The sequence below is a fragment of the Falco biarmicus genome, chromosome 8 (genome assembly GCF_023638135.1).
Source record: "Falco biarmicus isolate bFalBia1 chromosome 8, bFalBia1.pri, whole genome shotgun sequence".
NCBI classification, from domain to species: Eukaryota; Metazoa; Chordata; class Aves; order Falconiformes; family Falconidae; genus Falco; species Falco biarmicus.
Genome location: NC_079295.1, coordinates 64814240 through 64836243, shown reverse-complemented (window position 1 = coordinate 64836243; position 22004 = coordinate 64814240). Strand labels below are relative to the sequence as shown.

The 22004-nt window shown below is 42.1% G+C and overlaps 1 protein-coding gene across 4 annotated transcripts in view; it reads left to right on the top strand.

Annotated features, from left to right (window-relative positions):
* Positions 1 to 991: 991 nt before the first annotated feature.
* Positions 992 to 22004, top strand: part of KDM3B (lysine demethylase 3B) — a 65465-nt gene continuing 44452 nt past the window's right edge. Inside the window, exon 1 of one of the 4 annotated variants that reach the window (XR_008823640.1) lies at positions 992 to 1298. Coding sequence is in view for 2 of the 4 variants with exons in the window: in XM_056350064.1 (XP_056206039.1) it covers positions 1128 to 1298 (171 nt within the window). In the remaining 2 variants the exon portion in view is untranslated. Of the gene's footprint in view, positions 1299 to 17319; positions 17455 to 20630; positions 20732 to 22004 lie in introns of those variants that run through there. The other 3 variants (XM_056350064.1, XM_056350066.1, XM_056350065.1) reach the window with 3 other exon arrangements.

The window sequence follows — 22004 nt, the reverse complement described above, 5'->3', positions numbered from 1 at the left end:
GCCTAAAATCACACCATAAAGAGTACAGCTAACGAGACGAAACAATGACATACACTTCTGAGGACGGGCACATTGTCCAAACTGCTATCAGGCATCACCTCACCCATTTCCCAGTACAGCAAACTGCATCCCGCTAACTGGAAAGTAACAAAGATGAAATGTCATCTACTGAAAACATCCTGGCACAACCATTTCGAATATGGGAATGTGAAAGCAAGCAACTTGCCTTTACTGCTGCTAATTCGGTGTTAAATGTGACTCTTTCACGGTGAGGAAACAGCACACGCACAAGAACATCCTTGTTCTGGTATGGAGTAGAGCATCTCCTGCTCATTGCAGTTTCTACCGGCGCTACTATGTCTTTACTGCACCAGCAGAAGGAGATGTAAATTGCGCATCATTTCCCTCACAGCGGAGGATTCTGAAGTATCTTGTGGTTGTTCAAGTGTGTTGAAAATGAGCAGGCTTAGCGTACGGCACTGTTCTACACGAGAACTGTTCGGATGTATTAATCGTGGCGGCTGCAAACCATTAACTCAATGCCTGTGTGTTCTCCTCGCCTCCCGCACCAGCCCCCCGCAGCAGACCCAGCACGCTTCGCACTGCTGGTGCCGCTCCGGAACGTCCAGCCCGGCAGCGGGGGCGGCCGCACGCCTCCCGCCGCCCCCGCCCCGGGGCTGCTGGCGTGTTTACCTCGCGGCCGAAGCCAGGCCTGCCTCCTCTCCGTGACAAGTCCCGGCTCTGGCCTTGGTGTTAATGGCAGGCCCTGCCGCAGGAAGGCCGCCTGCTGCGGCTGCTGGCCGGCTCCGCCGCGGGGCTTGCCCCTGCCCGCGCCCCTCAGCCGCGCCGCCGCTCCGGCTCCTGCCGCGGGGCCTGGCCGCGGCCCGCCCGGTCCCGCCGCCTCCGAGCTCTGGGCCGGCTCCCCGGTGCTGCCGGGCGGGGTGGCGCGGGGCATTGTGGGGCAGAGGAAGACAGGGGGGAGGCTGTGCGGGCGAGGTGCATGCCGGGAGCGGGTCGGGCGGTGCTCGGAGGCCCAGCGCGGGGCAGGCGCTGGCTCGGTGTCTCGCGGCGGCGGCGGCGACCGGTGGGCTCGGGCCGGCGGCGGCGGCGGTTCCTGCCCGGTGGGGATGGCGGACGCGGCGGCCTCCCCCGTGGGGAAGCGGCTCCTGCTGCTGCTGGCGGCGGGGCCGGGCGACGGCGAGGCGGTGGGGCCGGAGCCGGGGCCTGCGCTGCCCTCCCGGGCCTGGCGGAGCGGGACGGTGCGGGCCATGAGCGGAGCCGTGCCCCAGGACCTAGCGGTGAGGCCCTGGTGGTGGGGCGGGCTGGGCCGGGGTGGGGCGGGGCGGGGCGGGTGGACGCGACCTGGGGCTGGGGCGACCGGGAGCCGCGGGCGGGGACGCCGCCGGCCGGGCCGCCCGCGTGGGCCGCGGCCTCCCGGCGCCGGGCAGGGCTGCGGAGCGGGCGAGGCGCCGGGGCCGGGGCCCTGCCTGCCCCAGGCGCGTGGCGGCGGGATCGGGCCGGCGCCCTGCGCCCTCCCTGGGGCGCGCTGCCCGCCGGGCTTGCCGGGACGCGCGGCGGGCCGAGGAGCGGCGGGCCCGGCCTGCGGCGGCGGAGCGGCCCTGCGGGCTGCCGGGGCGGCGGCTGGGGGCGGCTTATGGGAGAGACCGGCGCCTCCGGGCCGGTGCCGCGCTCGGGTGCTGGTACGGCGTTTCCAACTTGCAACCTCGGTTCGTTGGGCTTTTTCGGGGAGGTGTTAAGTATCCACCATCCACCTCGGTGGTGCCCCGATTTAGAAGGCATAACGTCGATTCCCTTCTGTCTCGGATTTTGTAGGGATCTGTGCTTCGTGTGGTGTGTTAAACGCTCTAGCAGTTGTTTGGCTTATCTCCAGTATAGCGCAGTGGGGCGCTTGGGGGGACATCTTAAAAAGATACCTGTGCTGTTTCCCTTTCGTGTGTCAGCCCCGCGTGCTCTCGCTGTGCGGGGGGGCATGCTGCTGGGAGCTGCGGCTGTCAATGACCCGCTGCCTGGGGAGCATGCTGCTGGGAAGAGTTTTGTTGGTTCTCTTTGCTCTTAGCTGTTTAAAAACCCTGTTGTTGCCGTAAGTTCTTGCAGAGTTCTGACTTCCCAAAGTTTCTTTGACTTCTTACAGCGATGCTGCTTTCTTTGGGTTTGTTGTAGAACTGCAACCAAGGGCTGCCAGTTGGAAAGTAGTGTGCTGGTTTTGGCTTTGCCGCCCCGGGTGGCCTGGCGCCCTATGCCTGCAGTTGAGAGCTGTGTTGATCCACTGTAGTTGCTCCCTTATTTGTTTGAGGAGAGGGAAGAAACCACCAAAACATGCAGAAAGGGGATCTTCAAATGGAAAATGGGACAAACAGCTGAGACTCTTAAACATGAAAATGTGCTCCAGTAATTAAGACCTGGTCTGGAGAGCTACTCTTGTAGCAGACTGTTTGACATGTATCATTAGTACTCTTGTGTTATGGAATAATTAAATTCCAAATATGAGTATGATGTAATGAATTTTTGGTGTGCCTGACCTTATTAGTGTTTTGGTGGACAGACTGGTAGAGTGTTGTCTTTTTTTTTTAATCTGTGAATCTGTCCAATAAAAAAGTAGTCACTTGTTTCCCAGTTAGTCATTGCTGTCCAACCATGTGACACCTGTTAGATTACCTAACAAAGTAAAAATCAACTTCTGTGCTTGATAGCATGGGAAGAATGGGATTTTTACGTGTGGCAATTCATTACCTTTGCTCAGCACTACAGTTCTTACCCCAGTTCCTCTCACCAATAACCTTCCACTTAGTACAGTTACAGTGATGCAGCTGTCTCTAACAGTATATGTCCAGATCTGTACAAGAACTCTTAAATGTGATCTCTGAAAAATGTGCCTTGAGTATTTTACACAGTTCTTCAATGTGGAATGCTTGGTGTTGTCATGGAACCTTTCATGCATAATGAACACTGATTTGACAATGATAATGATGTATGATCAGAAAAATAAGTCATCTTTTTAAACTCATTCTGCCAGAAGAAGTGACGAGTTGGCACCAATCAGTCAAGTGCAGTTTAGGAAATACTCATCTGAGGTAAAGTAATAATGTTGACTAGGTCTGAAAAAGGCTAGAACAAAATGTGTTGTATTCTTAGGGTTACTTAAGTCTGTGGTTTCTCACAGTATTCTGTAAGGATGGTTTCACTTACTAGCCCATAGTCTGACGTTGGGTTTTTAGAAATACAAAACTGCAGTTGAATATCTACATCTTTCCAAGGCAGAAAACTCAGTAATAGATAAGAAGTATAGAACTTAAAGTGTTTCAGAAAACAGCAGAAAAATGCTTTGTTTTTTTTTTTTTTGTTGTTGTTTTTTTTTAATGAGGAAGCTGTTAGTTATTCTGGTGGAGTAAAGCCTCTGGTTTTGCTTTTATTTTTTCTCCCTCTGTATAAATTTGATTATAGAGAGTAGCTCTTAAATATTCTTACTTTGATAAAATGTGGAATAATCAAATTATGTTAGTCCACAGAAAATACATATAATGGTCAGTTGTGCTATCTTCAGAGCACCTAGAGGAAATCCTGACGAAAAACTGTGCTATTAGAAAACAGCTTTGCCTTTTCTAACTAGAAACAGATCTTACCCTTTTTTTTTTAACTGTCTGTTAGGACAGGATCATAGAAGACCTGTCAAGCTTTAGTTCACTTTTGTCCTGCTATTATAAAAGGACATATTGCATGTTAATGGCAGAATAGCTAAACATGTCATATGCAGGACAGTACTACTGTTGCTTATTTGAAAAACAGAAGTGTGTGAGATGACTTTTAATGCATACACAAGCTATACAAATACTGCAGAAGTTTGGAGGCCTAGGACACAAGGTGTTTTGTGAAGGATTGTTTTGGAATAATACACATATATTTCTTATGGTAGATGGTAAAGAAAGGGTTGGTTGTTTTGGTTTGGTATTTTCCCTTTTATGGATATTAAGTTCTGTCTCACACAAGGTTTTTTATGTCTGTTTTTTTAATCTTATTTCCTACAGTAATATCCACGTACAATTGAATGTATTCTGGAGACATTTTCACTTGTACATGATATGTAGATTCTATAGCTTAATGAAAACATGGAGTAATCTAAAGTATTTTATTCATAAGGGATTTCATTGAATAAAGTTGCTATTTAGAAATTACCTGAATTTAGGAATAAGCTTACTCACAAAGTAAATTATCAGAACTGTTTGAGTTAACCATAAATCTCAGGGTATTTCAACTAGTTTTTCTGACTGAGTGATGTTGGAAAAGAATGTCTTCCTGTCTGGAGACTGTATGTAGTAGATGAGAAATGCTGGGACCCTACAGGACTGGATTTAGATTTATGTGCTCTCAAGCAGTTTTCAGATGCTGCTTGAAAGTCATCTTGATAGTAGAGGAGAACGTAGGAAAATGTACATATACTGTCTGTTTGGTTTAGGGTGTGTGGAGGTTCTTGCCAGCTGTGCAGATGTGTCTCCTGCCAAATTTCAGACCTCAGTGACTGGGACTGAATGGGGAGTTTGTAGAGGCTTTCAAGCTACATCAGATAGGGAAAGGAATTTTCGGACAGGGAGTTGAAACTGGGACTCTTGTGGAAGTGGTGGGAGGTTCACAAGAAGTTGGGGTTTCTGAGTCCGGAATATCCCGATTGCTTTCTGTGCCACTGTACTCGTCTTCGGTTCCTTCTGTCCTGCAGAGGTGATCATGTTCCTGGATCATTCTTTGTGTCCGTGAGACACTTGGATGCATTTGCATATTGAAAGCATCTATGAAGGGGAGTGGATCGCAGAAGGTGGTCTAGGCTTTGTTTGTTTCCCAGAGTAGTGTCTCTTGTTGCTGCTGTTGAAGGCAGAATACGGTGTTGGATGGGTGTTGGTGAGACCAGTAGGCATATCTTTAATGCTGCTACTTGTAAGAGAGGAGTTTAAGAACAAACAGGATGTTGAACATTTTTTCAAATAATTTTTTACTTTGCAAAATACAGTTCTTTGAAGGAGAGCTGACTGCAAAAGTAGTGGATACACATTTTCCTCACTCGCTCTGTGATACTTTATTGGTGGCCTAAGTACAAAGTACTATGAGTGCGTGTTATGTCACAGGGTTTTTTTCTGATAGCCTTTCTGTCTTCCCATGTGTGAAAGAGACATCCACACTGGAAAATTTGCGTTCACACAGTGAGCAACGTCTTCTGTGACTCTACTGATGACTTCTCATCTATAACCATTTATACTACTGAAATGCAACGAGCAGGGATGATAGGGGGGTGGAATACCTCTGTATATGTAGCTTATGTAAGTATAAGTTTACATGATTTTTTTTTTTTTTTTAATTATCTTGGCTGCCTTGGCAGGTGTCACAAGTGAGTGGTTTAGGTCACTTAAAGAATCACCATCAAAGGCAGTAGCGAAGTAGTTTTGATATGAATTTGTGGAAGTGTGACTTCACAAAGTTTTGTGGCAAGACTCACTATTACTTATTACACAGATAAATCAAAGAAGAATCAAATTAAAATTAAGCTGAAAAGATTTACACAGAAACTAAAGATGTAAAAGGGTAAGGGAGACCCTCATATTAAGTCACGAGGTTCAGAGTGGACTCCCCTGCTTTCTGAACTGTTAATAGAGCTTCGATGTGGCTAGATCCAATCTTAGTCTCTGACTGGGATGGTGGTATATATCTATAGGATGTATAAGGTTTATCCATAGTTTAAGGCTGATCACAAGCTTTTAGCAGCACTTAATCATTGACTATCATTTACAAAGTGGCTCAGTAGGATTTACTACAATCACAACAGTAACTTAATTACAGAGTCAATGGTAACATTCCTTCTATACTTGCTACAAGGTACATAAGTCAAGTCACACACGCATGCACACAGACACAAAGGAACAGATGTACATAGATATATATACCTCTCTCAAGAAAAAAAAAAGGGTACAGAGGTATACCTATTAGAAGTTCCCCTTGCGTTCAGTGGAGTATCCACATTGAATGCTTTTGGATTTCTCAACAGGCGAAGGGTTGAGCCTCAAGGTGTGGGGGGTATCAGCCCAGGCTCCATCATCAGCTTTCGTCCTAACTTTGCAGACTTTGGAGTCTGTGAGCTGAGAGGCGTCCCGCGCAGAGGGAGATGCTGGCTGCAGCCTGCTGTGGTCCAGGAGGGCTCAAAAGGGCCTCGCTTAGGACCGGTGCTTATAGGGGCAGAGGTGATTGGCTTTAGTCAACTGTAAGTTTCCATCCTGGCCACAATCTTGAGTCGGTAATCACTGGAATTTTGCAAATTCCAGTGATGGTGGTATCGTACCACTCGGGTTATGATTCAGGTAAGGAATGCTCCAAGGCTGTCAGGGGATGTAACGATTCAGATAAAGAATGTTTCTGGTATGGTCAGTGCTATTCCCCACCTCAGCCATCCAAGAGTTGCTGATATGGTCAGCGGACGCTTAACCACCCAACTTGTTGCACAGAGGACAAGGCTTGTCAGGGGTTCCCGGGGAGGGGGTGAGGTGCACCACCACAGCAGTGTACCTGCAGTAGAGGAAACTCAGTGTGATTTGTGAAATTCTCAAAAGGATGTTGGCAGATTTGTAGTGATTATCAAGTTCTAGATGAGGAATGGGGTGGGGACTCAAGCTAAGGAGCCTTCCCAGACTTGTGCCACCTCTGGTGGTTGTCCCTGTCTCCTGCTCACCGCATATCAAAGGGCACAGCAGATGGTGGCTGTGGAAAGGAATTGGTAGGACTGGTTGTGGCAGTGGTGTTATCAGGGCTGGCAGTGGGGCTGGGAGGTGAAGAAGGGCTGTTCCCTCAAAATACAGGTTACAGAGAAGTAACAGTAACAAAATTAGTATAGCAGTGTACAGAGAGGCTTATTAGCCTGCAGGCATTTGGTTAAACCCTTTGCAGAGTTGTCCTTGCACAACACTGATTCCGTGTCCACTGGGTACCTTGTTACCCTGCTGTCTTCCATGTTCCTGTTAAACAAGACACTGCAAGTTCCTGTCTTTTTTTTTTTTTTTCTCCTTTTTTCTGCCCTTTTCCTTATTTGAGGATACTTGTTATAATTTCTTGACACCTGGTAGCAGTTACTGTACATGTGCCTGAGTTTCAGTTGAACTGCTTTATTCCTGGGCATTATGGAAATGCCCATTTTGAATGTTCACTGTGCCTACGTGGCATTTGTGCAGTGTTTCTGATATTTTAGGAAGTGCCATTCTACTGAGCATATTATGCTGGTCTGCGTGTGTGTGGTAATTTCAATACATTTTAAGCCTATTGGACTTGCACAAAATAAATATGTTCGGGGAAGTGTAGGCAGAAGTATGGAAGCTCTAGGTTGAGAAGATAAGCTTGTAAGACAGAGAAATGCTGCGTCTAATACAGCAGGCTGAGTATTTTACATTTGTGTCAATGAAGGAGCAGCAGTGCTGGACAAGGTTGAAGTCCACCTAGTCCTCCCCGCTTCGCCCTCACTGGTCTTGTGCTGGTCAGATGTGGATGTCTCTGCGCAGTTGTGGAAGGAATCAAAATTGTTCAGCCTTCCACCAGTAGGCTGCTGGGTGGGAGTTTTCTGAAATGATGCTTAGCTGTAAAATCACATGCAGCATGACAGCTATATATTTGCATCAGTGAAGGGTTAAAACCTAAGTTTTTGCGTATCTGATAGTGGATACTTTGTAGAGCTCTCTGACTTGTCAATACTGGATTGACTTTGGAGAGTCAGCCCCTCTCCTGCTTGATGTTTGTTGCAGCAGAATCAAAGGTTTCAGATTCCCTGGTTCAGACTTGGTGAACCATGGTTATTTGACTTAGGAAAATTACTGCTTGAAACAGGCATACTGCTTAAAATGTATATTCAAGGAATCTCTTACTAGAGTTAATCCATCATCTTTATATTTAGTGTTAATTGCATCTACAAGGTTTTTTTTGTAATGGTGAAAGCAATATGAAAAATTGTAGAGTTCTTGCATGTTAATTTAATTAAATTCAGATCCAGCTTTTGCAAGTGAAATCTGGAAAGCTACTGCGTACTGGCAGTCTGTCTGCAGGAAGTTCCTTGTAAGTGTTTGCATTTGCAGATCACACTGTTAGCCTTTGAAGAAGTTGAATGTTCCAGTGACAGGCAGAAGAGATTTAGAGATCTCGTTAAAATAATTTGTTTTGACCTTTTTGAATATTGTTTGGTAGTGTTGAAGTGTAACAGCAGAAACAAGAGAAAAAGCCTAGAAAAACAAAATATACTTTGGCAAGACCTTAGATTTATTTTTTTTTCTTCCCCCATTATTGTCAAAATGTAGCATATTTCTCCTTTGGCAGTTTATTTTCTTGGGTGGGCAATGTTGACATGGTATGTACAGGGCTTGCCTTTTACCAAATAAAATGCCGTAAGCTGGGAAAGTGGAAACCATGTTTATTATCTGTTTGGTGAATATATAGTCACTTCATTTAGATGAATTTTTAGTTATGGCTACAGAAAGCAGCAGACTCAGTAAGAGCTGTGCAAATAGAATAAAATTTAGCAAGTTGAATTACTAGTACGTATAATCATAAATTAGGTTGCTCTCCCGTTATATTTGTTGGTATTTTTTTCTTTGAGGCAGTTGTATGCATCACACTTCAAATAAAAGCAAGAGACTGAATCATGTATTTGTAATGTCAGTAGTTCAGCACTGTAACTGATACGGTTTTTGAGCTACAGGTTGGCAGTTGGGAGTCCATTTTGTCGTTCAAATGGTTGCAGAAAGTCAGGTTTCTGTAATATCCATACTTTGATGTTTTCTGCTTTCAGCGGTGGTATCAGTGGAGATACTAGAAGTTTGAAAGGTGTCTTTTGTTTATTTGTTTATGCTTCTAGGTGTGACTGCAGGGCACGCCTGATGCAGGAATTCCTGTGGAATGCTAGAAGTTGCATACTTTATTCTGTCAGTTTTCAAATGGAAGACTGGTTATTTTGTAGGAGGTGAAAACACAATGACTTCTGGATATGGAACAATTTCTACTTGAAATGCAAGTGATTGTGACCAAGTGGGGGTTTTGTCCTGAGTTATTGCTGTGTTACATCTCCCTGCTTTGATGGCAATGCATTTCCTAAATGTTTTGGATGAAAAATGTAGGCCAGTGTTTTAACTCAGCAACTGTTTCAAGAAATCTCTTTTGTAGTTTTAACTTCTTGAGGTACAAGGCATTTATTTATTTTCTGTAGGAAAGCGATCTTCTGCATGTAGTATGTATATACGTATTCCCCGGGCAAATTCTGTGCGCTGAGTAGTGGTTTCCTTTTGGCTGATCTTGTTCAGTGCTTCAGTGAATTATTTCTGCCCATTCTTTTTTTCCTTCAAGGTCTATCTTGTGATTGTTTACATTTCTACAGTGTTTCCATGCACATACATTGACTTCTCTGTATTGCCACCATGTGTTTGTGGTTTTTACAGAATCCCTGCTTTTTTAACAGACTTACAAGCTGATGGTGGCTTCAGAAGTATTTCTGTATAGCAGCATCATGTTCTTACAGAAATGTTTGGAGAAATTTCTTTCTAAGAAAATTTAGCCAGCGTAATGAAAGTTTGTGTATTGCGTTTGTGGTTGGTTGTTACATAGCTTTTTAATGTGGTCATAAAATACATTTATTCATGCAGTAACTTCTCTTGATAGTGTTAGAGAGCTCTCTAAGTAGTCATGATGCTTCCAGTTTCCACTGCTGATTACAGAACCAAATAAAAATTCGCGTTTTACGTCCACATAGTTATTGTCCTGAGATCACTATGCTTCAACTCCAGTTAAGCACAATGCTTCATGCTTTCCTTGTGAAGCTGCTGGAGTTGGCATCTAATAATTTGTGCTACCTCCTTTTGATTAGATGCTTTATAATCAAGGCATCCAGCTTTTCAGTCAGTGGCAGATCCGTTTTCTTCTGTAGTTTCAAATATGATTTGAAACTGTTCTTAATGCAAGCTTAACTGTAGTTGGAAAAAAATCTTACTACTTCTGCCTTATTACCATTGATTAACTGATTGTGCTCTTCTGAGGTATTGCTGCTTGGTGGTGACCCCCTTGTTGCCAGTACTCGCTGTTGGGCATCCCTCTTTAGTAGCTCACCTGTGCTAGATGGTGATGCTCCATTTGCAAAAAAAAAACAAAGAAAGATGGGAAGGTTTCCTTGAATAGCCAAGTTTTCTTTGCAGTATTTGCATGCTTAGCAGACCTTTTGCCACCTTTCTGAATTTTCTCTGAAAAGCCCATGGTTTTGTTGATGTCCACTTTGTTTGTTTCAGCATTAATAACTGTATTCAGAGACGAGTTTCATTTGTTAGAGTTGCTCAGTATGCTAAATGACATTGAGGTGGGTGATTCTGGAGAGAGGCTGACAATTAATTCCTTAGACATTCTTCTGAAGAATAGCATAATTTTCTACTTAAGAGGAATAGCTTTGGTTTCTTATTTTCAGTTTGTTGAAAATGTGGCATTAAGATCCAGGGTAAAGCTTTTCTTTGAGATTGAGGTTTTTTTAACTGTAGTCATGTGGTCTGTCTATAAGTCATCTAATAACTTAAACCAGATTTTTTACTTCATCCAATTTAATCTATAAAACTCAGCAAAAATGAGATGTACTACTACTTTATCACTAATGTTTTTTTCATGGAAGATGTCAAACTTGGAAAGCAAAGGAAAAAGAGTGAGGCAAACCAGAATGAGCAGTTGGAATAGCAAATTTTCAGAGGCTGTGATTATAAGAACTTTTGGAAGTTCCTCAGATTCTGCTCTGGTCTGCATAAGGTATCCTTAGATTTGAGGCCAGGAATGTGTGTAGAGAAATTTGATACTTTTTATGCCAGCTTTATCAGTGATGTTAAAAATTATGTTGCAATAATTGTACTGCTCCAGTACTTGCCATTTCAAAACTAGTAATTTTCATCCTGCTTTTATTATTCCCTCTAGACTTTTCTAAATCTCAGCCCTTCATTTTCAGTGCAGTGCCACTTAATGCTTTGGATACACAAGTTCAGGTTAGATGGAGTAAGAAAAAGTCTTTCATGTCATATGTAAGTTATGTAGTTAAAACTTTCTTTCACTTTTAATTCCTTCTGTTTATTGTAATTCTTTTTTTTTTTTTCCCCAGCCCTGTCCCCCACCCCTCACCTGAAACTTATTTTAATATCTGGCAAACCACTAGTACTGTCTTACTACCAGACTAATAGTTATCAGGTTTGTTCTTTCTGATTTTTAAATACAGGTGTATTTGCCAATTGCCAGTTATACAGGTACCAATTTTAAATTGTTTAAAAAGTCTGGGTATCAAACCTGCAATTTAAGGTGTTGCTTTTCTTTCGAGTTCCAAACTGGAGGTCCTTATCCTTTTCTTGCTGATAATTGGGTTGTAGAATGCTTGGGATTAGGAACAACCTACTTGGGTTTCTAGGTGATGTGTTTTGTGAAACATAAGATACCATCATCTCTACAGTTCAAATAGCTGCAGAAAGAAACAGTAGCCAAAAAAGATTGTTTTGCTGTTAGTTCACTGAAGTAGGTTTTTATGATGCTTTGATTGGGATGCAGGCAGACATCAGGTAAAGGTAACGTTTTAGAAGAAATAGCAACAAAAAGCACATTATTTAACAAAAATATGTGTGTGCAAAACAAATTTATTCTGTGAAACTCATACATTCCAGTAGCTCAAATGTTTCAATTTACTAATAGCAGAGAAAATTTAGAACTGTTAATTTTAGTATAAATTAAGGGAAGAAAGTGTCACTTTTTAAGGATAGGCTTGGGGAGTTGTGAATGAGTTCTTGGTTTGCAAAATGGGCTGGTGCTCCTTCAAAAGGCAGTCTTTCTCTGGCTCCACAGCAAGGAGGTCTCCGATGGCAGCAAGTTTCTGTAGGAATGCAAACATTTTCTGAAATAAAGTTCCTCTTAGAAGGCAAAGCATAGCGATTAACATATTTGGCTCTGCCTGGTGTAAAGTACACCACAATTACTGGATTCATTTCAGAGTGTGAAGGATGTTACGTAACTGGCTCGAGATACGGCTTGCATAAAGTGGTACTGTGCCTGGTGTGCATGGTGTTGCAGTTCGTGATTCAGTTGGTTTGACAGACTTGTGTTGGCCATGCAGCCACAGGGCTATGAGGTTACCGTTAGATCCCAAATTTGACTTGGATAGCATTTGTTATCCAAGAGAGATACCTGGCACAGTCATTTTCTTGTTTGGCTTAAACCAAATCTGTGTAAATCAGCTCGTATCTGGGGGTGTTCAGCTGATTGACAGTTGTTGTGGGTCTTGCTGGATAAAGTGGAAGATAGGGCAGCATATGGGAGAGACAATAGTTCAGTGCTTTGTGTTCCTATTCTTAGTGTAAGAAAAAAACATTTTGACGAAGACTTCAGTGGAAGAGTTTGGTCCGATGTTACTATAAGTCAATATATTAGCTAGGTACTATTAAAATAGTAATAAAAAAGTAACCCTTCCTATCTCTTGTGCATGATGCTTCATTGGACCCTTAAGCAAACAGCACCAAGGAAGATTGCAGGAAATCAACAATTCCTTGTGTGTGCTTGGTTTCTAGCCACATGTTCCCTGAATGTACATACCACAGTGTCAGCTGGGTTGCTTGTTCAAGGGGAAACAATGGGACTGTGTAGTGACGGTGGTGAGGCAGTGTCCTGGTGCTTTCAGTGACAGCAAGCTGTTAGTGTGATCTGATCTAAGGGTCTTTACCCATCTAAATTTCTAAAAGATGTTAATCACATAAACAAACTACAAAGAACCTCCAGCATTTTCTCAAAGTGCTGTTTTGAAAGTAACATCTTAAAGATATTTTGCATGCAGAATTATAAATGCACATATTTGTTATTTGCTGTGTATCAGGAGAATAAAACGCTATGCTACTTGAAGACTTTAAATTTAGAATTTTGGACAACTACTTTGCTTCAACTTATGATCTGGTTTGCATGGTGGCCAAATCTCATGGGGAGGGGGCAGAAGGATTGAGGCCACCCTCAGTCTGCCTTTTGCATGTGGATTGTATGAAGTGGAGTTTTTGGAGTTCCAGGCTCAATCTAAATCTGTTTGTACTTCACCTTATGTTGTAAAAAAAAAAAAAAAATGTACATCAGTTTTGAATAGTGTCTCGCTACAGGGATGAGGTAGCATGGATTGAGGCCAAGCTAGATTGCTCGCACATTCGTGCTTGTGATAATTAAGGTTGTGGACTGTCACTGTCACAGAGGCATCAACAGGGCTGTGCTCGCACAGGGCTCTGAGTGTTGATCGTTTTTGTTACAGCGGGAGTGTGGCAGTTGTAGTGGGCTCTAAAATGGCTGTGAACTGAAGCTGTACAGAATGGGGTAGGGCTTCCCAAAGATGAGACTTTCCCTTGCATTTTGTGGTTTGTGTGTGGTTTGCAGCACTTGATTTTGAGCTGTGATATTCACATTACTTGACATTTTCCTGCATATGTGTGACCAGCGTTAGGGTCAGTACTGATGCTCAAGCTGGAAATGCTGTAATACTGAAAAAAATGGGATACCGACTGCTGTTGGTTTTGGCACTTCAGTCATTCTTTCCTACCTACTTAACCCAACTCATGTAAATACATACCTTTTTGAGCCACATAAAGTAGTACTGGAAGACCAGTATTTTCAGGAATGGTTCCCTCTACTATTTTTGCTGAAATGTGTTTTGTGGGGTTTTGGTTTTGGTTTGTTTGGGGGTTTTTTTTGGTGTTTGTTTTTTTTTAAACTTCTTTTAAAAATTGTGTTAAACCAGGTCCTGACTGGAACTGTCTGGGGTTTTAGAATAATTACAGAATTTAACTATGGCATTCTTGTTTTGCAGTTGCTCCTGATTCCCCCTATAATTCTGTTACTTACTAATCTTGAAGTGTTTCTTTTTCCTCTTTTGTTAAACTAAAGTTTAAAAAAACCAACCAAACAAAAAAACCCAAACAAAACCCCTCAAACAAACAACAAACAAAAAGGTCTGAACAGGGAAACTTATTGTTGCAGTGTCAAATGAACTTACAGTAAACAAAATCATATTTTTCAGATATGCTATATTTGAGTACTTTAAGATCCAAGTTTTGGTATAGAGTTTGCTGTATATTGCTGTGGTGTCAGACCATTGTTCAGACTTGAAATGCAATGATTATAATGCCAGCCAAGAGAGATTTAAATTCCAGGAAGCTGTTTTGATTCGGTAGTTTGAAATGGCTGTACAACTAGTTATTTCTGTATCGGCCCTGACATACTTGCTTGTATAAGGTGTGTCCCAGAAAGTTGTCCAATGTTGATTTTTCATGTCATATTGTATGTATTCTGTCACTTTTTACTCTTACCTGTATAAGTGATCACCTTTGAGTAATAATCATGTGTGTCCCTCCATCTCTTTGTTGTCATTCCATCCTGTTGCATCAAACCATCATTAACTCTGCCAGTGCCATTCCTGACATGTTTCTGTAGCCTCTTTTTTCCATTTCTACTATATAGAGATCTTTATAGTCTCTCTGCGTAGTCTCGTCATTGCTTCTGTTCTTGCAATCCGTCGTTCAAGGTAATTTTCTTACCCAGGTATTTCTAGTTCGATCTTAATCCCAATATCATCTCATCTCTATAGTGGGTAGATCAGATAAGACTATTTATTCTCTTTCTGGCAGGCCTTTCATGAAGACTGTTATTAAATCCCCTTTCAGTATTCTTTTTTTCGTGATAAAGCAACCTAACATCACCACTCCAAAGCCTGCATTTTCTAGACTGTTGATGGTTCTTGTTTGCTTCCTTCTGCTGTCTCCTGTTCTGACCCAAACTGGTCATAAGCATTTTAGCAGGTGTCTTACTGAGGCTGAGTAGAGACGCAATCACTTCATTGTATTGTGTACTCTACACCTGTTTATATATGTGTCTATCCTTTCTTGAAACAGTGTTAGATAGCTGAACGTATACCACCTCAAGGTCATTATAATCTGCTCACTTGTTTTTTTTTCTATAAAACTGATATTTGTCCTGTCACTGGTAGTATCTGCCTTTGTTTAGCACCTTGTGCTTGTTTTTGTGGTTATGGTGTGCTCTGATTTGAAGCACTTTCTCAAGTTTGTCAAGATAATTTTGAATTCTGTCTTCAGGTGTGCTTGCAGAGCTTTCTAATGTGTGATCTTTCTGCTGAACTTCGCAATCCTGGTGTCAGTTACAGCACTCATTGACTGTTCTCAAACACTTTCATTTTTGGAACTAGAACAGATTCCTATGAAGACCCTCAGTCAAATGCTTCGATTTTATCAGAGAATGGTTGGTTTTTGTGCTCAGCATATAGGCCATCTTTTCCTGGTGTGAGATATTACACAAAGTGTTCCAAAGCCTGAATTCAAGGTGAGAGACCTGTATTTCTCTGCTTGAGAGACCTGGTAATCTTTCTTCAAGCAGAGGATGACAGAGGCTTTATGTATCTAATCTATCTACTTGTGAATGTTTTTAAGTAGCTTTTATATGGGAGTTACTGCTCTTTCTTCGCAGCAATGGATTAGCAAAGTTTTTTCATATTTTCTAGGAAAGCTTCAAGAGTAAAAGTGAGGCAAAGTTGTTATTTGTTGTATGCAACCCAAGAATATAAAACTGTACTTTGCAAAAAAAGCTGTTCATTTAAAAAAGAAAGTGAATTGCTTGCATCTGTTGAATACTCCACATGCATTGCTTCTCAGGTTGCAATGCTTTGTTCTGACTGTATGTCCAACATAATAAAGAAACAGGCTACTAATTTCTGACTGGCATTTTGTGATGCCACCAGAAAAAGTGAGTTAGGACTGTACTGTCATCCTTGTTGTTTTCTTTGGAAATTTTTTAATAGGCTCCCGGCTTTATAGTTGGTAATGTGTTTCTGGCTCATCAGTGTATCAAAACTAAGGAACATTGGGCCAAATACCAACTTCTGAAACTCACATGAAGTGCTCCTTTTCAGTGTTAGAGATCCATTACAGCTGTGGATTTTGAGTGTTTAATTCATACTCTAGTATGTATTTAGTACAGTGTGACACTAATATTTTAAAGAAGTTAAAAAAATAAGGGAAGTTTAGTCAACAACATCAGATTTTTTTTACAGTTTTGTTTTCATTTTAATGCTGTCTGCTCTACTAAGCCAGAACTGCATTGAGGCTAGTAAACAGGTTAATTCATCATCCTTTTTTATAACTGGCTCTTTAACTGTTGAAATTGTTGAAAGGGTTTTTTAGAAGTCTGAAAGTACATGAAGGCAGGTATTTTGTTAAGTTTTTTGCAAAGAAAAGTTACTGTTACCCAGAACCCATTGATTCCTAAACCTGTTCATCTTAATTAGAAATTAAGTACTGTGTAGATTACTGTGCATGTTAAGTGTTGACTCACATGATACCAATGCTCACCTTCAGTCGCAAAACAGAAAAATATTTGTGGCCATTTATTAGCACCTTGCTATGCCAGAAGGTAATGGCTTTAGTAGGGTTATGATTTCTCTAGCTCCTGCTGGTTTAATACTATTTTTGTCCTTGATCCTGTCAGAAGCATTTTTGATTGGTTTGCTTAATTACCATTATGCATTATAAACATAGGGAAGTGCCAAGGAAATGCAAAAACTATGTATATTTTCTAATTTTAGTATTATATTTAGTGTCTTCACTAAATACATAGTGTCTTGATCAGTATCAACCTTTCAGCATAACTGTTCTAACAACTAGTTTCTTGGTTATGTGATGAAATCTACTTTGACTCGATATAAATTATCTCAGAGGAGGATTTTTCTCCTCAGGTTGTTTGTTTTGGTTTTTTACCTAATTTTCCTGGCTTTGGGAATCACGTGCATTAAGACACTGATGTGTGTATATTTATTTCAGATAAGATTTTTTTGCCTTTGCTTGTAAGAAATAGTTTGAAGTGTGATTACTGGGCTGGAAGCTAAAAGTTTTCTAAGCATTGACATGTACATCAACTTTGTCTCACATAATGGATTCCAAATAATGATTGCATTAGAAAACTACTATAGTTTATTTTTTTTTTAACCTCATTTAATGGTGGTACTAGTTGCATGAGATCTCAAATGTGTCTCCCAAGTTGAAAACAACAAGGTCTGTTTTCTGTGTTAGGCGATGGGAAGGTAGATACTGAGATTCTAATTCCTTCTTTCCCACATGTTGACAATGTAGTTCTTTCTACATCATGAGTAAGAGGTCATGGACTGACTTGTTACACAGTCTTGCTTGGCAGTCTGCAACAGATTCCTACCAGTGCCTCCTTTCTGGGCGTAAGTACTATTATTCCAATTTACAGATGGGGAAACTCAGCCAGTGAGACTAAATGGCTTGACCAAGGTCATGCAGGAAGCCTCTGATGAAGCAGGGAATTGAACCTGGGTCTCTGGCTACTCTCTAGCAACTGATGGACCATCCTTCCTTTCAAAAATAGGTAAATTTTAAGACCATTTTAAGGGATATTTTTGAACTTGGATTTTTTTGCCATCTTCTGCTTTTTATAATATATAAAACCCTAAGATGTAAAGATTTCATGTTTTTCATAGATGGCAGCTACATTAGACCTTTGTGCAAATTCTAATGCAATAAGCTGCCGTATTTTTTCTATTTTAAGTCATGTTTAGAGCCTGTGTGTCACCTGATGAAAAAGACCAATATATCTGTCTTACCTACACTATGGTCTTACTATTGTTGCTTTTACAGTGGAACTGATGTTGGAAAACTTAAAGAGGTAATTCCATTGAACCAGACTGTAGTTCTCTGTAGTGTATTAAGGCTGGACTGTTAGGGTATAGTAGCTACACAAGAATGTGTCTTCTGGAAAATACACTTCAGGCTGTCTTTGTATATCAAACAAGGCAGAGCAACAGCTCTGCTTTCTAGTATCACTTTTTCGTGGGACAGGCAAAAAAATAAAAAGGGAAGGGAGGGGGAGAATTACAGGTGTGTATGCACCCTGTGTTTTTTGTGTTTGGGGGAAAAATGGTTTTGTAGATTAAAAGAACCTCAAACAATCAAAACATAAGCCAATTAAGTCTGCAATTAGATTTTTGCTTAGGGAAGGTGTTTTTCCCCATAGGAGAACGTGGGAAATTCTGCAGGTGCATTTCTGTCTAAGCACCATCATGTTTTTAAATGTGATACAGACATAGCTGCACTAATTGCGTATCTGGTTGCTGTCATCAATACCACTGTTTAAAAGCATTGGTATTAACAAAGCACCATTGCTGTTCTTACCAGCAGCTTGTCAAAATTGATTGTCAGCAGAGTTAGCAGGGTCAGCAGAAGATACTGTCAGTAGATGTGACCCTATGAATTGTTGGGCCATGGATACATTTGAGAGGTAGTTTATTCTGCTGTAGCCAAGGCTTTAGCATGCAGATGTTTCCCTCTTGACACTTGAAATTACACAATTTTCAAATTAAGATGAGAGAAAAAAACCCCAAGACATTCTTAATTATAATGCAGCCACTTTGCTTAAGGCTTCTGGGGGTTTGAACAAAGGGAGAATATTTCTGTTTACTACTTTATCAAAAGGAAATACGCTTATTCACTCTTAAGTCTATCTCCTCTGCCCTTACTTTCCTTGCTTTAAGCATCTCTTTCAGAATTCCCTTAGTGTTTTTCACATAGAATCCCAGCATATTGGGCATCAGTTCATGAATATGCTGTAGTTATTGTCTGTAGTAATACAAAGTGGTATAGGCACAAACACTCAGTGTGCTGTGCAGGTCTGCTGCTGCTTCTTGCACACCCAGTATGCAAAGTGATTTCAGGTTCTGGAAATAGAAACTGAGAACACAGCTGTTTATATTGAGTTTTTCATCCTTTTTGATGCTGCGTGATCTGTTGGAAACTACTGACAATATCATGTGTGGTGTTGCATGGATCTGGAACAGCTCCCTTGCATCTGTGTGTAGGAAAATACTCTGGGGGTATTGACTTAGAATTAGTAACACCTTTTTAATGGTTAGAAGTCAAAAGTTTGGCAGGATTGCATTGTTTACGTTGATTATACAAAGATGGAAGAAAACTGAGTATTGAAGGTAAAGCATGTAAAACAAACTTGTCCTTGCTTCTCTGTACTAATCAGCTTTGTAGGGAGATGATCTTAACGTGATAATGTTGTAAATCTCTTCTGTCCTTTTGATCCAGTTCATGGGTCTGGGATTTTAGAAGGGAAAACTATAAGGTCTGTCTTCCATGTTAGGTGATGGAAGTAGAATAGTTCAGTTGGAAGGGACCTATAATGATAGTCTAGTCCAACTGCTGACCGCTTCAGGGCTGACCAAAAGCTAAAGCGTGTTATTAAGGGCATTGTCCAAACGCCTCTTTAAACACTGACAAGCGCGGGGCATCGACTGCCTCTCCAGGAAGCCTGTTGCAGTGTCTGACCACCCTCTCGGTAAAGAAATGTGTCCGTTCCCTTTTGTCCAGCCTGAACCTCCCCTGGCACAGCTTTGAGCCGTCCCCGTCCCCACGCATCCTGTCCCTGGATCTGAGGGAGCAGAGATCACCTCCCTCTCCACGTCCCCTCCTCAGAGCTGCAGAGAGCAACGGGGTCGCCCCTCAGCCTCTGCCCCAAACTAGGCAAACCCAGAGTCCTGGGCGGCTGCTGGCGGGATGTGCCTTCCAGCCCCTCACCAGCTCCGTTGCCCTCTCTGGACACATTCGAGGACCTTCACATCCTTCTCAAATGGTGGGGCCCAGCGGCGCAGGCAGCGCTCTAAGTGAGGCCGCAGCAGCGCTGGGCACAGTGGGACAGTCCCCTCCTGACCGGCGGGCTGAGCTGTGGCTGATGCCCCCGGGATGCGGTTTGCCCTCTTGGTGCCAGGGCTCGCTGCTGGCTCCTCTTGAGCTGCTGCCCACCAGCACCCACAGGTCCCTTGCTGCAGGGCTGCTCTCCAGCCACTCCTCTCCCAGTTTGTGCTGGCGTCAGGCATTATTCTGTCCTTGGGACAGAATCTGGCCATTTGTTCTTGTTATGTTTCATGCCATTGATGATTGCCCAATGCTGCAATCTTTCTAGATCCCTCTGCTAAGTCTTTTGTCCCTTGAGAGTCAGCAGCACCTGCCAGTTTGGTATCATTAGCAACCTTGCTAATGGTGCATTCAGTTCCTACATCCAGATCACTGTTAAAAAGACTGAACAGCACTGGCCCTAGGACTGAGCTCTGAGGAATGCCACTGGTGACCAGTCGCCAGCCATATGTAGCCTCATTCACTGAAACCCTTTGAGCCCTGCCATCCGGCCAGTTCTACACCCAATATACTGTGAACTTGCTTACCTTGCAGTTGGACAACTTGCCCAGAAGACTGCTGTGAGGAACAGTACCTAAAGCCTTACTAAAATCCAGAAAAACTCCATCCACTGCTTTCCCTTCATCTACTGGGTGGAAGGTCTTGTGGTAGAAAGAGATTAAATTAGTTAAGCAGTACTTTCCCTTTTTGAACCCATGTTGGCTGTGCTTGATCATTCCATTGTCCTTTAAACGTCTTTCACTAGCACGCTGGGTGGCTTTCATCGGTTTTCTGGGTACTGAAATTAGACTAACAGGTCTGTAGGTCCCTGGATCCTCCCTCATGGCCTTGTAAATTGGAATACTGTTGGATAGCTTCCAGTCAGCGTGAACCTCCCCAAACTCCCAAGACCTCTGGCAGATGATTGAGAAGGGGTCCTGCTGTAAGGTCCATCTGCTAGGATGTTCCAGGTAATATTGCTACTGCTTTGTATGTGATGGGTACGCAGTATTTGTCAGAATGTTTAGTGAACCTCTTAAATGTGGAACACCCATCTTGAAGTTCATCACAGGCTATTTCTTGTAGGCTTGGTTTGGTGGTTTTGTTGTTGTTGTTGTTGTGGGGTGTTTTTTTTTGGGGGGGGGGGGGGGGTGGTTCTTTTTTTTTGAAACAGGGAGTAACATGTTAAATTTGGAGTTAAAAGTACAGCTGTTCCATTTCATCAATTTGTAATGATTCATAGAAAAGTGAGGTGGTTTATAGGTTTAAGACAGAAAGAAATTTTCTTGTGGTCTTTCTTCACATGTGTCACAAGGTAAATTGACTTGTTTGAGTCTTGTGTGAAGTAATAAACTAAAACTAAACCTAATAGGTATTCTTGTTTATTTAGAACAGAATGGTAAGCTGCACTTTATTGCTTGTTTGAATTTGTCTGCCTTTGGTAATCCTCGCCAAGTAGTTTAAGGGGACATACTAGTGAGAAGTCCTGTCTGTGTAATTAATTTAAAATCTCTCTTCCTTTTCATCAAATTCTTAAATATCTGGCAAAAAGGCACACGTTCCAAAGTCAGCATTATTCTAATGTTTCTTTTAGACAACCTTTTTTCATATAACCTTTACAATATAAGAGAATCATAACAAGAGGATTACCTCACTAATACTGTACATAAAAACAAAAGGTTCCATTTCATTATACTTACGTGATAGTCCTCTCTCTGCCACATGCTGCTGCCAAGGTAGCAGAAATACAATACTAAGAAAGGTACAGGCCCACTGAAACTGGAAAGGTGTTCAGTCCAATGTGCACTGTATTGCTGAAATTTGTTGAAGGAAGAGTATCTTGAAAGGTCCAGTCTTCTTTCACTGCAGGACAGTGTAAGCAGTAATGGAGTTCAATAATTCGTCAGGAGAGTTGCTTCATAGGCTCTCCCTCTCCCTTCAGAGTCTGGGGGGAGGAGTGGGGAAGAGGAGTGTATGAGTGGTTTTTAATACCTCTTTTAGTGAGGACTACTGGTGATGCAGAGAGCTATCTCCAGTTAGCGCCTGGTTACCCTCGGTGATCTTGTAATTATTACAAAATTTTTTGTTTTGACTGTCCAGCTTAAGGTGTTTCTTAACAGATTAGGAATTTTTTGCTGTTCATCTAACATATTTGATTATATTTGTGTAGTATGTAAGTTCTGTGGATGGGAGATTGGAATGTGACTGTGTTTTTTACATTTACTAGCCCTAGTTGTTAGGACA